The sequence below is a fragment of the Mobula birostris genome, chromosome 9 (genome assembly GCF_030028105.1).
Source record: "Mobula birostris isolate sMobBir1 chromosome 9, sMobBir1.hap1, whole genome shotgun sequence".
In the NCBI taxonomy this organism is placed as follows: domain Eukaryota; kingdom Metazoa; phylum Chordata; class Chondrichthyes; order Myliobatiformes; family Myliobatidae; genus Mobula; species Mobula birostris.
In genome coordinates, this window is record NC_092378.1 from 131,257,435 (window position 1) to 131,275,371 (window position 17,937).

The window sequence follows — 17,937 nt, forward strand, 5'->3', positions numbered from 1 at the left end:
ACTCAACTCATCATTATTGATCATTAACTGAGTCAATAAGAATCACAGTATTACAACAAATAAAATGTTTACAAAATACGTGCATTATTTGTACATTTCCCAAAAATCTGATAGTTGATTCATATATTCTTTTTGTGCACAAGATTATTTTGGCATAATATTTGCTTTTTTTTAATGTAATTTCCATTGGGGTGAAGTGGTGGGATGTCCCGAAACTGTGTGTCTCAGTACCCAGTTCTTGCCTTGGAATATGTTAGTCTGCAACTTTGACCATGGCCTGCAAGTTTTGAGCGGACCTGAGGGTGACTTTCACCAGGCAGACAATCTTCAAGTGCAGGTGATGTTTTTCTCACTTGGCTGTCTGGGACAGCCCAGTGAGTTGAGAGTCCTGTGTTCTACTGCAGTTTAGGACGACACTGCTGAAAAACCACTAGCTTTTAAGACTTTGGTAAGTTGACTTTATTGAAACAGATGAATGGCAGCAATGGTGCAAATGAAACTGTCTCCGGGCAGCATGTGGGGCCATTAGTGCCTGATTGTGCACGCAGGATCTGATTGAGGAGTCCCTTTTGCTTTCATTTGGACAGTCTTTGTGTTTGTGGTAATGACTGACATTCTGATTGAAGAACCACCTGACAAGGTTCATTATCGCCTTTTCTTACAGGACACAAGCATAGTGCTGCAGATCACTGCATGATTGACTTATAGTCAAAGATATAAACATTGTACAAACATTTTTTTAATGAATAGCTGATACTTTCCATTTAAGTGTAGTCAGACCTTTTGCAACACAGGAGATGACAAAATGCCAGCATGCAGTAAATTTTGGTGTTTATATACTTAAGGCCCATGAAAAGCTTGGTGCTACCGCACACAAAGATAGCCACTGAGATAAGAGCCATATTGATTTCAATTTAAATAATTTTCTCTGGTACAAGTCCTTGTTATTCATGAGGGCTAGTGACAGGGCTTGCTGCAAAGGCTTCAAAACAAGATGGAATGTGGAAATGTGACTCTGGCTGCAAACCAGCCTGTGTTCTTGACCCCCAGTGTTCCCATCCCATATTGCTCCTGGCTACAGCTGCATACCTAGCTCACACACTAGACTCTGGTTCCTACCAGCACACACTGCCCATACTCAAAATCCTGTTTCTGGCTGCACACCTATCCAACTTCCTTTCCCTAGGTGTTCCTGACTCCACCAGGCCAGCTCAGATTACCTACCAACTTTTGCTGTTTCATTGCCTGCTAGCTACAAGACATCAAATTGTAATTCATCTCATTGGCAAATGTATACTAGCTATTACAGTAGATGGCTTGGTGAAACATGCCATATTTACCAATGCTTCCGGTCAAACTGTGGCTGATCTCACAAATATGCCAAGTCACAGACAGTAAATTAGTGGATATTAATGACTTGGTGTATACAAGGATTGTGTGGAAACGTCATTTATATGTCCAGAGAGGTGGAAGATGTCTTTGGTGACGTAAGTAGGCAATATGTGTCATATTTGTCTAATTTAGAACAATTTTGAGAGCACATAGTATTTGATGATGAGGTTTTCTTCCACAATCTGGAGGAAGTACTGTTCCCACAATCCTACTCAGTTCTTGATGCATCAGGTGAAGGAGACAAAAGAGTTGCAATGCTGATGGGGAGTGTTTGAATGAACTTGGCAGAGAGATGTGAAAGGCGAGTAGAGCTAGAAGCAGAAAAAAACACAACTTGTTAAAGGGCAGAACAAAAAGATTGCAAAATAGCTAAAACTAAATAAACTGGCTTTGCTTAGTAGCATTCATCATTACAAACCCTCACCACGTAGGTCGTGGTCCGTTCTCAGCACGACCCTCACCACGTAGATCGTGGTCCGTTCTCAGCACGACCATCACCACGTAGGTCGTGGTCCGTTCTCAGCACGACCCTCACCACGTAGGTCGTGGTCCTTTCTCAGTACGACCATCAGGAAGGAGATAAAGGAGCCTGCCCGTACTCAACATTTTAGGAGCAACTTCTCCTCTGCCATCAGATTTCTGACTAATCCATGGAACTACAAACAGTAATTCACTATTCCTCTTGGGCATTTCTAATTTATTTCTATTGTAACTTGTTATGCTGCTACAGAACACCAAATTTCACAATAATTCTGATTCTGGCATATATCTGAAGAATGTGGCGTTACTTTTGTTGAGACTTGGTCTAGACTTTTATTTTTAATTAGTTGCGGAGATTCATCAATCAATGGACCTCTGATAAATCTGAGCAGAAGACTGTAATGTTGATCACACACATCCTGTATGCCTCCACAGCTAGTGTGTCTTGCCTAATTCCAAGTGTGATTGGATAGGCTTTCTGTTTCTGAATGCACTGATGATGACCATTGTTCCTCTCCATGCCTTTTGGCACACCGGGCAGCAACCTACCCGTTTCTTTATCATTTGCCTGTCTTTTATGAGGCCAAGTTGCTAGCTCAATGCTCAGCCCATGGATGGAAAGTGTGCAAGGAGCCGGCCAGATTCAAACCCGAGACCACTCGCTTCGAAGTCCGATGCAGATGCCACTGTACCGCCTGCTGGCTAAAATTATGACTGTATATTAGTTATATTCATTTGTATATTCTCTCAGATCCCATTTTTTTTCAGCTCATCCTTGAGAGCTATTCTGTTTAAGCTCTCCTCTTTATTCAAGCTGAATGATAATTATTCACATTAGTTTCATGAGCATTGGCAGATAAGAAATCCAGCACCAGCCTTGAGTTGATGCGATTGATAACCTTGGATAATGTTTGGAGGAATGAAGTAGGTCACCAGTATCTGATATATTCCCTCTTTCCCCTTGATCTTGCAAGTGATGGTGATGACATCTGCTTACGGGTTGTGATATGCTGCCAGCTAGAAACAGAATACGCCCAGTAGATTCTGCATAAATCATGGAGATGGTACATTACATTGAGGTGGTTCGTCGAGGGTAGATATAGGACCAATACAAAATGACGCTGGAGATATTGTAATGAGAGATGCAGAGATGACAGAGGAACTGAATGCATATTTTGCATCAGGCTTCACAGTGGAAGATGTCTGCAGTATACTGGCCATTCAGGGATGTCAGGGAAGTGAAGTTTGTTTAGTGAAAATTACAACTGAGAAGGTGCTCAGAAAGCATGAACATCGACTTCTCTAACTTCCGCTAAGGCCCCACCTCCCCCTCGTACCCCATCTGCTACTCATTTTTATGCACACATTCTTTCTCACTCTCCTTTTTCTCCCTCTGTCCCTCTGAATATACCTCTTGCCCATCCTCTGGGTCCCCCCCCCCCCCGTCGTTCTTCCCGGACCTCCTGTCCCATGATCCTCTCGTATCCCCTTTTGCCTATCACCTGTCCAGCTCTTGGCTCTATCCCTCCCCCTCCTGTCTTCTCCTATCATTTTGGATCTCCCCCTCCCCCTCCAACTTTCAAATCCCTTACTCACTCTTCCTTCAGTTAGTCCTGACGAAGGGTCTCGGCCTGAAACGTCGACTGCACCTCTTCCTGCAGATGCTGCCTGGCCTGCTGTGTTCACCAGCAACTTTGATGTGTGTTGCTTAAATTAATGTGGGCAGGATAAAGCATTAAAGGTGCATGCTGCAAGAGTGGCCCATAATTTTAAATTTTATCACCACTGAAAAACTGCTTTGAAATTAAAATTGTCATTTTTGTATAATGAATTTAATGATCAGTAATGTGGTTGATATTGGAAGTGAACTTGAAAACTTTCTCTGCGAGTGTGGAAGGTTGTATTTTTTTTGGAGAGGTTTTGAGAATAGCTTTGAAGTTTCACTTCTAGTCTGCCTGATGTTCTCTCTGCAAGGCAACTTGGAACAGTATGTGTTTCAGAAAACTAGGCATCAGACAAGTCGACTAGGTGCCTGCACATGTGAGTGTACTTAGGGCTTCAGTGCTGGGGATGTTGATCTGGAAGAAGAAGTTGATACAGTATTGTCAATAGAGTTAATTTTTTTTTAAACCCTGGACCAAATCTACTAGGGGCCTGTAGCCATGAGGGACTGCCAGTTACCAATCTTCACTCCTGCTGTAGATTATATTAATGCTGATAGAAAATAGTGTTGGTTGGTGGAGCAAACTCAATGGGTCAATTGGCCTACTTCTGTCCCTATATCTTATGGTCTTATGGTTTCCTCTACCTTTCTACGGCTTTCTGATTGCTTTTGAGAATGAAGAATATCGTGGTGTTTGCTTTGATTGTTTCTTTTGCGTGCATTGGGTAATCAGAGGGATTTGATGCTTTTCCAACTTGCATTATCACTTCCAAATTCTTCTTTTTTGGGTTACCAGCACTCTGTTCAGCTTCCCCATCTCTTCCCTGGGTAATAATAACCCAGTAAGAAGCAGTGAAGAGAGAAGAGTACTAGCATCACGTCAGTGGATCAGACTATGGCTCTGGAACTCAAAATGAAGTCTATCCTGGTCCAGACTGACTACTGGCACAAAAGTGCTGCACAGCTTGGCATTTTTTTTCTGGTTCAGCTAGGAATCTCAGACTGCCCACATAACTGCTGGCTGTGCTTGATCATCCAGCTACATCGAGGATGCAGTAGAAATCATCCTCAAGAAAAACTGGCCAGGACATTGTTGCTGCTGGAAAGAATTACCAGTTCTTCAAAACTGAGGGTTTCAACTTGATAAGTGACAGTCGAACATTTTCACACATGGCATCTACTGTGAGGAGTCAGCCACCAAACATCTTTGGTAATGTTTTTCCGTGATAGAGTTTCTATGCTTAAGGAAAGGCAAATGTTATCTCTGGTTCTGTGGAACTGTACCATTAGTGCTGCAGTGGTTCTTCTGGTCTGGTAAATTACGTGCCTGTAATGGTCTTGATTTGGCAAGGTACCTTAAGGTTGCAAGTATTGATTATAATGGTGCTGCACATTAATGGGTGCAGTTTTGAAATCTAGCAATTGTAAATATAAAAAAAAAGTCATTACAACCGTTCAGTGACTCAGTTCCAGAATGCCCTTGGCATGGATACATTGGATGATGGCAGTTATTGATAAGTAGTGAGGAAAAGAGAGACTGTAGCATATGGAGTTTGTTGAGTAATGATCTGATTATCTGTCAGGTCAGATGACAAGTTAACTCCTTCTGAGCTTTTAGCATGTGAGGTCTGAATGTCTATTAGAGATTTGATAGATATTTTCCCCCCAGAATTTGGTCTTATTGCTTAACTGTAGACTTTAATGTAAGCCCAAGGAAAGCTGTGTGTCACGGACATTATGAAATTAAGGGATAAGATAACAACAAGTGACCATTAAAATGTCTTAAGTGGCTTATGAGACTGTGTTAATGGAGACATGTTGTTTGAAATGTGAAGAAAAGGGACTGATACTGTGACATGAACGAAGGATTTGTCTGTCTGCTGATGACTCAATGTTGGTGAAACTTCAATGTACATGTACCACCCTGGGATTCATTTTCTTACAGGCATACTTAATAAATCTATTATAGAATGAATGAAAGATTGCACCAACTTTAGTATTCAGCCACTGTGTAAAAGACAACAAACTATGCAAATACAAAAATAAATAATAAAAAATAAATATCGAGAATATGAGATGAGTCCTTGATAGTGAGTCCATAATTTGTAGGAAGAGGTCAGTGATGGGGCAAGTGAAGTTATCCTCTTTGGTTCAGGGTTGAGGGGTAATAATTGTTCCTGAACCTCGTGGTGTGTGTCCTCAGACTCCTGTACCACCTTCTGGTTGGCAGCAGTGAGAAGAGAGCATAGCCTGGGTGGTAGGATTCCCTAATGATGGATGCTGCTTTCCTCTGACAGTGCTGTGTTAAGATGCTGTCGATGGTGGGGAAGGCTTAACCCATGATGGACTAGGCTATATTCACTACTTTTGTAGGATTTTCCATTCAATGGCATTGGTGTTTCCTTGCCAGGCTGTCATGCAGTCTGTTAATATACCCCCCCACCACACACCTATAGAAGTTTGTCAAAGTTTTAGATGTCATGCTGAATCTTTGCAAACTCCTAAGGAAGTAGAGGCACTGCTGTGCTTTCTTCATAATTGCGCTTATGTGCTGGCCCAGGATAGGCCCTCCAAAATCATAACACTGAGGAATTTAAAGTTGTTGACCCTCTACCCCTAATCCTGTGATGAGGACTGGCTCATGGACTCTGGTTTCCTCCTCCTGAAGTTAATAAATGGCTCCTTGGTTTTACTGACATTGATTAAGAGGTGGTTGTGGCACCAGTCAGCCAGATTAGTCTCCCTCGTATATGCTGATATTTGTCACTGCCTTTGATCTGGCCTACAACAGTAGTGTTGTCAGCAAACTTGAATATGGCATTGGAGCTGTATTTACCCACACAGTTGTGAGTGTAATATGAGTACAGAGCCGATGCTGCCTTGTGATGCACCTGTGCTGATGGTGATTGTGGAGGAGATGTCGTTGCCAATCTGAACTGACTGTTCGTGAGGAAATCAAGGCTCCAATTGTACAAGGAGGTCCTGAGGCTCAGGTCTTGAAGCTTATTGATTAGTTTTGAGGGGATGATGATATCGGATCCCGAGCTGTAGTCGATAAAGAACATCCTGATGTATGCATCTTTGCTGTCCCGATGTTCCTGGGTAGAGTGAAGAGCCAGTGAAACTTGTATAAATGCAATAGCCTTCCTAGACTTCTTTAGAATTTCACCCAGACCTTGATCTCAATCAGTGCCTGGGACCAAGGGGTGGTTTCACAGGTTGGACTTAGTGTTCCCCCAGCAACAATTGAATGGTGACTAGGAATTGAGGACAGAAATCTTTGTAACTTGCTATGTAGTATTTTGTGTGGCTCATTTGTGCTATTTTATGAAAATAAACCAGGGTTAAGTGACTTTGTTGTGCTTGTGTGCTTCCTATCACATCTCCTGGACACTAAAATAACTTGTGGCCACTCATTTCAATCCTACTTCCCATTCCCATTTTGACATGTCAATCCATGGCCTCCCCTATTATGGTGACGAGGCCACACTTGGGTTGGAAGATCAACACCTTATTTTCCATCTGGGTAGCCTCCAACCTGATGGCATGAACATTAATTTTTCAAACTTATGGTAATTCCCCTCCCCCACTCCATCATTCCCATTTCCCTTTCTTAACCTTATCTCCTTACCTGCCCATCACCTCCCTTTGGTGCTCCTCTCCCTCCCATTTCTTCCATGCTCTTCTGTCCTCTCTTATCAGATTCCCCCTTCTCCAGCCCTTTATCTCTTTCACCAATCAACTTCTCAGCTCTTTACTTCACACCTCCCTCCTCCCAGTTTCACCTATCACCTACCACTTTGGACTTCCTCCTCTCCAACCGCTTCTTACTCTGATTTCTCATCTTTTTTTTTCCAGTCCTGAGAAGGGTCTTGGCCCAAAATGTTGAATATTTACTCTTTTCCATAGATGTTGCCAGGCCTGCTGAGTTCCTCCAGCATTTTGTGTGTGCTCTTTAAATAATTGGCTCTGATCAACCCAGCCTGCTGCAGGGAGGAGCATGAGGAAAGGTTGGAAGAGGGGTATGAAGTAGGGAGAGACCTACTGGTTTTAAGTCTAATGTCCCTTCTCCTATCTGATCTTTCATTCACAGCTCTGCTGTATAGGAGCCTGCTTTATGTTTGCCATAGATTTGGTGCACTGTTGGTTGCCCCAGGTTTCCAGCACATTCACTATTCATTGCCATTGACAGGGTGCAATATACATTCATTATTGTCTACTCTTGGCTTCACATTAGTGCTGCTTTTGCTGTCCTAGATTTTGAACATGTTTTTTTTTAATTGCTTTTAATTTCCATGCGTCATCTCAGGAGTGTCAGCATATCAGGAAAGGGGCACATGTCATGTTCTCGTATAGGAAGGTGAAGACAAACTATTCGGAGGATCAATAGATAAGCCTCCTTTCCTTTTTTTTTCTTTGAATATACTGATCAGCTAAAAGTATCTGTTCAGTTTCCTGAAGGTTATGTCAAAGTATTCATTCTTACAAGTTAAAGATTTTCTTCAGCAAGATCTGCTACACCACAGTACTTTATTTCTGTGACACACTTGCTTTGGAGGACTTCATGTACTGTCTGGTGGTTCCTCACTCTGTGCTGAAATGTTCTTGTTTTAACAATATGCTTAGCGTGTAAATCAAGCAAAAAGTATAGAATTTTTAAAATTTCAAATAAAATGTGAAACAGTTTATATTGTTCGTGTCATTTGGTCAATCTTTTCAGTGGTGTTTAATTTTTGAAATCATAACACCCTTGCCTGTCATGTCACATCCTGGGTGTACCCACTTTCATTGTTTGAGGGCCTTCCCCACCTCTCTGTTGGGCTCCATGGTAGCTTTGGAGTTTGGGGTTCAATTCTGTCACTGTCTGTAAGGAGTTTGTATGTCCTTCCCGTATGCGTGTGGATTTCTTCCGGGTGCTCCAGTTTCCTCCCATGGTCCAAAGACATACCAGTTAGTAGGTTAATTGGTCATTGTAAATTGTTCTGTAATTAGGCTATGGCTAACTTGGTAGGTTGCTGGGTGGTGTGGCACATTGGGCTGGAAATGGCTGTTCCATGCTGTGCTTTATCGCTATCTAAATAATAAACTAATCAATAAGGTTAAAGAGGAGGAAACCGGAGGTCATTGGGTGATCAGATGAGGAGAGGGTCAGCTATTTTAAATTCCTCAATGTCGTCATTTTAGAGGACATGTCCTGGGCCCAGCACGTAAGTATAATTATGAAGAAAGCACGACAGCGCATCTACTTCCTTAGAAGTTTGCGAAGATTTATCATGTCATCTAAAACTTTGATAAACTTCTATAGATGTGTGGTGGAGAGTGGATTGACGGGCTCAATCCTTCAGGGATGAAGTCCTCCCCACCACTGAGCATATCTACACCCAGTATTGTCAGAGGAAAGCAGCATCCATCATCAGGGACCCCCACTGTCCAGGTTATGCTCTATTCTTGCTGATGCCAAAGGAAGAAGGTACAGGAGCCTCAGGACTCACACCATCAGGTTCAGGAACAGTTATTACCTTTCAACCATCAGGCTCTTGAACCAGAGGCAATAACTTCAATTGCCCTATTACTGAACTGTTCCCACAATCTGTGGACTCACTTCCAAGGGCTCTTCATCTTATGTTTTTGATATTTAATGCTTATTTATTATTATTATTATTTTTGTTTTGTATTTGTTGTCTCTTGCACACTGGTTCTCCACCCTGTTGGGTGCTGTCTTTCATTCATTCCATTATGGTTATTGGGTTTACTGAGGATGCCTGCAAGAAAACAGATCTCAGAGTTGTAAATGGTGACGTATCTGTACCTTCGTATTAAATTTGCTTTGAACTTTGATCTTTGAATAAAATGAATAGATAAAAACTCAGCCCCCCTATGTCTGGTGGTGGTGGTGTGATCCTTTCCTATAGAACCTTTGCATTGGCAAAAGCTGTAACTTGTTTATGTTTTTATTTGTCACCGAAAAGGACGTCATTCACAATACAAGAATAAATTGTGCAAACCCTTTTCATTCCTGAACAATATATCCAAAAGTGTTAACCTTTTCCAGGCTGATAGATAGCACTGTTGCCACTCCTGGTGGCCTGGAGTAGTACATCCCCCCCCTCCCCCGCCACCACCAAGCCCTTGCGTTGATTGTACGAAGCTTCAGTGCATCCTTCAACACACACTCCTATAATTTGTAATGGGCCAGCATTCCTCTACAGTCATCTCGATGTGCTGGGAGATTAACAAGTTTTGGCAGACCAAAGGGCATCTATTAATGAGTTGATGCTGTTCCAGCAATACTTGATTTCTGTCTCAGTTTGTGTCTTTGGGAACAGCTCATAGATCAGAGTGCAAAAACTATAACTTTTATATCAATATAAACTTTATTCATAATTTACTTACAAGAATAAACCATGTAATGCACTTTCATTCTTGCATTCATAGACAATGCATTAAGTAGTGTTCTATTACATTTCTTAAAGCGAGTAGTACTGTTGCCCCTTTGGTACTTCTACAATAATTGAGGGTCTACTTTATCTAGAGCCACCAAATGTAGTGTAAGACTTGGCTCAAGGGTCTTTCTTTCTTTTGACTACTACATTCCTTCAAATTAATTGTAGCAAGGAACTTTAACTATCCTGATGTATCTTGAACTCTGTTCTTTTCATCGAAGATATGTTTCAGGTGCCTTTTGAAGCACTTGTAAAGTGACACCAGTTAATCAGAAAATATACATGTTTTAAATCAGAGATCAGGGGTTGAAGGCTACGATTGGTTAGAGATTGCTTGGAGTACTAGGTTGACAGCATGGATGGAAGCTAGGATGAGGTTGGGCTAGGAAAGATTTTGGAATGAAGAACAGTTTCCAAGGATCTAGATCAGATATTGACAATGGGGTTTGGGCTGGCAGGTTTCAGGTGTGACCAGAGTATGAACTGGCTCCCAACAGTTAGCAGATGGAGTTGGGTGGAAGAGTGATTTATGGTCAGGGTTAAGCCAGGAATTGATGGGCCTGAGATGGTTGACAGCAGATCAATTATTGAAGAACAATGTCAGTAGCAGATCAATGGCCAGATGGTTTTAATGTTGCTGCAATTTCCTCCATGAATTTGAGACTTTGGTGCACAGACAATTCTGAAGTCAGATTAAGGTCTTTCTGTAATGTATGGCTAAGTTTAAGTTTCAATTTTTTTTGTTTTTGAAACTGAATTGTTTATTGAACAAAAATGATGTGCTGTAAAACTAGTTTCTCAGCAATAGCGTTTGTAGTGGTATCCTGGTTGAACACAATAGTTACGGAACTATTGACCTTGCTCTTTTTTTTTAGCAGAATACAATACTGAGGTTCATTTCCCTCTTTAGTAATTCTCAGGAATTTTATTGATCAACAGTCTTCTATTTTTCTCTTGTGAAATAAAATAGTTTGTCACTGTGGATCTATTACCTAGAAAATTAATTCCAATAAGCACCTTTTATTTATAAGAACCTGTTAATGATGGGGAAGATAATAAAATGAAGTTTGTTGCTTCTTATTTCTGCACAATATGAAACACTTGAAAATTACAACTTCAGTGAGTGCTCATGATTTTAGTCAGTTTATGATGGCTCTTGCCATTATGGGAATGACTGTTCTGAAAAAACTAACTTCTAGTGTGAGTTTCAAATTTTTACTTTTCTCAATGTGCAGAATTGAATCTTTTGTGTATTGAAAATATATCCCTGATAAAGTAGGGTGTCACTAAAGATGTCTATGCCATCTGTTGTTTGCATATCTGTATAATAGAGGCTATGATCCATAGCAGCCTAACGCCATACAGTACAATCCCATAAGAACAATGGATGAATGATCGAGACGTGAGGAAATCTGCAGATGCTGGAGTGATTAATTAGTGTTGTTGATGCTGAGTGAGGGAAAGATTATTATCTGGACACAGAAGGACACTTGTCTGTCATCTGTATTTTGCTGATGGGCCATGAATACCCCTTTTACCAGCTAGAACGGTCATTTAAATGATGCCTAGCAGTTTATTCTGTAATTGCTTTTTGAGTCAGATTTATAATCTGAATATATTGTACATATCATCGAATTTTGAACGTTTAATCTTTTTCAGTGTCCCAACAAAATGAGAAGAGGCAATCCTTGCTTGAAAGGCTTCTTGATGCTGTTAAGCAGGTAAAGAACATTAACTTTATAAATAAGGTATAATTTATAGTATCATTTGCATGAGGAATTAAAGCTGAACTTCTGTTCCCCTCTGGAGAAGGATATCCATTATGCTTAATATATTAATTTGCTGTATGAAATACAGTACATTTTTAGATGGTGCACACTACAGTATATTGTGTGTGTGTTTGTCTGTGTATGTTTGATCTACAAAAGGACCATATTTACTTGCCCTTTACCAGCTTTCTATATCAAATCTCTCCTTACTGGCCTGACATCTTCCATCCTTCACCAGCCATTAATTTTTCTGTTGACTTGGATTCAGCTTCTCCAGTATGTTAGATATGAACATAAGAAGTAGAAGCATGAGTCACCCAACAGGCCCATCAAGCCTGCTCCGCCATTTAATAAGATCATGGCTGATTTGGTTAAGAACACAGCTCTACCTTCCTGCCTTTTCCCCTTAACCCTTAATTCCTCTGTATACAAAAATCTGTCTGTCTGTACCTTAAATATAGTGGATTCTGGTTAATTGGGATACGTTGGGACCAATTTCATGGAAATAGTTAAAAGGTATAACAAAGACAAACTGTCATTTAACTGAGAAATTATGTATTTAACTGAAATACAGAATAAATTAGAATACTACCAGTACTACTACAGTATGATAAAACTGTATTAGTTCCTAATAGTCATGGACAGAAAAATTAATTCAGCAGGTACTCTGTCATGTTCTTATTGACTGTAAGTGAACAAAAAACAGACACCTAGTGCAGATAATGGATTGCCTTCATTGCTTTCCTGCATAAAATAAAAAAAAAATCAAAAATCATTGGTTTTTGAATCGGAGTCCATCTGCTCAAATGAATAACAACCTAAGCACGTGCAAGTGACGCTATTTGAAAACTGTTTGCTCCATACTGCTCAATGGCCACACAAGTGCACATGACTGATGCTAGTTAGAAATTGTTCAGCAACAGTCTTCTGTCCCACTTAAGCACCATAGTATCCCAAATGAACAAAGGGAATCCAGGCTGTTTCCTCAATATTTTTGTTCTTCAAGAGTTGCCCCAAATAAGTGGCTGCCCCAATTAATTGATGGCCGAATTAACTTGAATTCCCTGTATATTTTTGAGGTAGTCATTACTGCTTCATTGGCAGAGAATTGCACTGATTTATTCCTGTCTGGAAATGCCTCATTTTTGTCCTAAATCTATTCCCTGAATGTTTAGGCTATGTCCCTTGTTCTAGTCTTACTTACATTTTAAAATTGTCAATTTGTAAATAATAGGCTTCATGATTTATTCCTTCGTAGCTTCAGAAATGTTGTGAGCAACTATGACAGACTGAATCTGATCTTTTGAGTAATCCTTTTCCTTCACTTGACTAATTGTAGGTCTGTCTACAGTCATCTGCGACCAGCTAACACTTAGGAATTGTTTTCCTAAACTCTCCTTGAAGGTACTCCTTTGACCCATCACTTTGATCAAACATTTGAATATCTTCCCAAATAATTACTACTTCTCCCCACTGCTCTCCCTCCTGGTACTTATCCTTGTAAGTGGAACAAGTGCTATACATGCCCTTATACTTCCTCCCTTACCACCATTCAGGGTCCCAGACAGTCCTTCCAGGTGAGGCGACATTTCATGTGTGAGTCGACTGGGGTGGTATACTGCGTCCGGTGCTCCCGATGTGGCCTTCTATACATTGGTGAGACCCGACGGAGACTGGGAGACCGCTTTGCTGAACACCTATCCTCTGTCCGCCAGAGAAAGCAGGATCTCCCAGTGGCCACGCATTTTAATTCCACATCCCATTCCCATTCTGACATGTCTATCCACGGCCTCCTCTACGGTAAAGATGAAGCCACACTCAGGTTGGAGGAACACCACCTTATATTCCATCTGGGTAGCCTCCAACCTGATGGCATGAACATTGACTTCTCTAACTTCCGCTAATGCCCCACCTCCCCCTTGTACCCCATCCGTTATTTATTTTTACACACGTTCTTTCTCTCACTCTCCTTTTTTCTCCCTCTGTCCCTCTGACTATACCCCTTGCCCATCCTCTGGGTCTCTCTCCCCCCCCCCCCCCCCCTCGCCCTTGTCTTTCTCCCTGGACCTCCTGTCCCATGATCCTCTCATATCCCCTTTGCCAATCACCTCTTGGCTCCATTCCTCCCCCTCCTGTCTTCTCCTATCATTTTGGATCTCCCCCTCCCCCTCCCCCTCCCACTTTCAAATCTCTTACTAACTCTTCCTTCAGTTAGTCCTGACGAAGGGTCTCGGCCTGAAACGTCGACTGTACCTCTTCCTAGAGATGCTGCCTGGCCTGCTGCATTCACCAGCAACTTTGTGTGTTGCTTGAATTTCCAGCATCTGCAGAATTCCTGTTGTTTACTACTTTAGTTTTTTGCTTGCATTTTATACATAAGCAACACTTTTGAATTTGATACAGATTTTTTTTCTGTGAATGTTGCTAAATTAAAAAAAAGTCTTAAGGTGGAAAAGCTTTTAAGTGTTCCTTTTGGGGTAAGACATGATGTGAAATATTCAAAGATAGTGTGTTATGCTATTTGAGTAATTGGGATACTTTGTGTAAATTTTTCATCGTTCGTTCTTTTCATTGGATTTACATATAAGATGGAGGATATGTAGCATAATTGTGCAAACTTGAATAACAGTTTTATTGGAAAAATATGAAGGTGTAGAGGGATATGGGCCAATTGTGAGCAAGTGGGACTTGGCATGTTCAGTTGAACTGAAGGGCCTGTTTGCTTGCTGTAGGACAAGCATAATAGGAATAATTTTTTAATAGAACTGTTCAGTATGCAGAAGTTCGCCCGTTAACTACAAACCAATATCTGTCTGTCTGTCTTTATTGACCTTTGAGCTTTTTAAAGATATGTATTTCAGCTCATTTTTGATATCTTGTGCCGCCTTGTATATATCCTAGACTATGAATGTACTGCTTAGAGGTGCCACTAAGATAAGTCTAAACAACTTTTTTTTGGTTGCAATGTCTGTTATGGCCTTTTGCCTGTAAGTTTTTAAATATTTGGAAATTAAGGTGGACATTTTCAACATCCAGTACCTGTTCCTGAATTCTACATTTTATTTACAGTGTAAGCATGTACTTTCAGAAGGATGACTCTTGGTGCTTTTGTGTTATGAATGTTTAAGACCTAACTAAAACAGATTTTGAAATGTCATTATTGTGAATAACAACATTTTAAAATAGTAATTAATATGAAAATCGCCTGTTTCATGGTACTTATAATCTATGTGGTTCACAAAGAAGGTTTGATGACTCCGAGTTGGTGTACACAATGTCTAATAGATCCTTTAAGACAGCAAGAGGATAAATGAACAGAATTTAAAGTGTTAATATGGGTCATAATGGTCTTAATTGAGAATCTTAAAATAGGGTACATTCTTGACTCTTCTGATGAACCAAATAACACCAACTGAGGTGTCACTGTAAAATCTGAATAGGAGATAGGAATTTAAAATACCGGTTTGAATTTTACTTTCTGTGGGATCTGGAAATAAAGAGTACATTGAAGCAAAACCCATAGGATGTTTGCCTTTTAATTTGAATTTCTTTTAATGCTAATATATATCAAATTATTTGAGTTGTAATCCATGAATAGATTTCTTCTAGCCTTAGATATACTGGGAGAAAAAGAAAGAAGACAATAGACATTAACACTAGATTTCCTGTAGATGCTCTGTATCCAGAGGAACACACACAAAATGCTGGAGAATACAGGTCAGGCTGAAACCCTTCATCAGACAGTAGATATTGCTTCTTTTTATTTTAAATTAATTGCAAACTGAAGTAGAACATAGAAAACCTACAGTTCAATACAGGCCCTTCAGCCCACAATGCTGTGCTGAACATGTACTTACTTTAGAAATTACCTAGGGTTACCCATAACCCTCTGTTTTCCTAAGCTCCATGTACCTATCCAGGAGTCTCTTAACCACAGGAGTCTCTGCACCACCGTCGCCGGCAGCCCATTCCACGCATTCACCCCTCTGCGTTTTTAAAAAAAAGTGTTGATATGTTTCACATTGAATGATAATTGGCAATACAAATATAAAGCAGTTAAGATCCTGAATATGCTTTAATAGTCATTTTATTGTGGAATTTTAAACTTTTAATTAGCTTTGCTGTGAGACATAAAATATTTGCATCCTATCTCTGTAGCATTAATTGCTTCTCTGTCATCCTAAATGCTAATCCTTTGCTTTCCATTTGATGCATATTCTTTCATCCACATGTTCTTGCACAAAGGAAATAGTCCAGGCTATTTTAATAGCATAGGTGAAAAGAAAACAGCTAATTTTTTGGAAATGCAATGCTTGCAACCGAAGAAATTGACTCATCATAGAGCTCCACAGTGATAAAGAAATGTAACTACCTACTGCTCTCCTTAACAATAAAACTGCTAGTTTTAGTTTCCAAATGAAAAGTAACCACAAACTGTGACATACTATCTTAACAGTTTCCTTTCAATAAATCTTTCATCTATATAGGCTGAAGAAATCTTCCAGAGAAATGTGTTTAACTAATTTGATTCTGTAGCAAAAAGAATTTTACAACTTGTACATAGCAGAGAAAGGTAAATATAATGAATTAAATGTCAGAATAAAGTAACATTTCTGATCATATTTTTTCTCATTGTACTTTTAATGTCCATGTTCTTTGCTGTTGTTTCCATTTTAAAGTGAAAGTTAGAAAGATAGCTTTTCTCCTTTTCATTCAAATTCTACCTAGGCAGTCCCTAGGGATTAAAGAAGAGTTGCTTCCACTTCAGTATTTTGTGGTCTGAATTGACTGATGCTGCAATCTATAGTGTGGAAACTAGATTATCTTATAGATAGATTTAGAGGTTTTATGTTCTTTTTACCAGTTATGTAAGACTGCCATGTCCACGTGATGCAAAAGCTTGATGCCTTCCACTTTGACCAGGGATTTATATGAAGGCCCCTTTACAGTTCAGCTGCTTTTGCTTCGGAATTATTGTTAAACAAACTGATCATTGTCAGTTACTTCAATCTCTCTTTTCTTCCAAATAACTTGTTAATTTTACTGTGATGTTTATGATTCCACAAAATATCCAAGTTTCAAATTTTTTGCAGCAAATATACTGTCATTGTAAACTTTGTGAGAAATACCAAAACTGTTTTTATTCAGGTATACAATATCTTTTCAGCTCCGACTCTTCTGCTTCCATACCTAGATGTCGATCTTGTATGTTGTCTCAATTATTTGTGGGGAGAAAATACTCGTTTGAAGCTTGTTAGATAGTGCACATGTTAAAATCAAAAGTTTTATGAAACGTACAGTATTAACTTATCTGCTGTTTTGTTGTTGGAGGTAGGTGGGAATGGAATTTGACTTTGATATTTGTGTGTTCATGCAAAAGTAGATGTGATGTATTGTCAGTAATTATTTGGCTGAATAGACCATAAGACACAGGAGCAGAATCGGGCCATTCAGTTCATTGACAAACAAGAGAAAATCTGCAGATGCTGGAAATCTGAGCAACATGCATGAAAGGCTGGAGGAACTCAGCGTGCCAGGCGGCCTCTATGGGTGGGGAGGGAAAGGAGTACAATCAACATTTTGGGTCGAAACCCTGCTGAAGGGTTTCAGCCTGAAATGTTGACTACTTTTTTCTATAGATGATGCCTGGCCTGCTGAGTTCCTCCAGCATTTTGTGTGTGTCATATTCAGTCCATCGAGCCTGCTCTGCCATTCCATCATGATTGATCTTGGATGCCACTCAACCCCATACACTTGCCTTCTCGCAATATCCTTTGGTGACCTGACCGATTAGGAAACGATCAACTTCAGCCTTAAATATACCCACGGACTTGGCCTCCACTGCAGTCTGTGGCAGAGCATTCCACAGATTCATTCCTCTCTGGCTAAAAACAAAATCCTCCTTACCCCTGTTCTAAAAGGTTGCCCCTCAATTTTGAGGCTGTGCCCTCTAGATCTGGATACCCCCACCATAGGAATCATCCTCTCCACATCCGTCCTATCTAGTCCTTTCAACATTTGGTAGGTTTCAATGAGATTCCCCCGCATTCTTCTAAATTCTAGTGAGTACAGGCCCACAGCTGCCAAACTCTCCTCATATGTTAACCCCTTACCACACTTAACCCAATCTAATCTCTCGATAAATAGAGAAAGCTGAATATTAATTTGGGGTGGCAGAGTAGCTTAATGG

General features: G+C 40.2%; 1 protein-coding gene across 3 annotated transcripts in view; it reads left to right on the forward strand.

Moving 5' to 3' along the window:
• snx29 (sorting nexin 29) overlaps positions 1-17,937 on the forward strand; it is a 548,890-nt gene that overhangs the window by 6,278 nt on the left and 524,675 nt on the right. For all 3 annotated transcript variants that reach the window (XM_072268845.1, XM_072268842.1, XM_072268844.1), the window contains exon 2: positions 11,638-11,699. In XM_072268845.1, the coding sequence (XP_072124946.1) occupies positions 11,638-11,699 (62 nt within the window). The remainder of the gene's footprint in view (positions 1-11,637; positions 11,700-17,937) is intronic.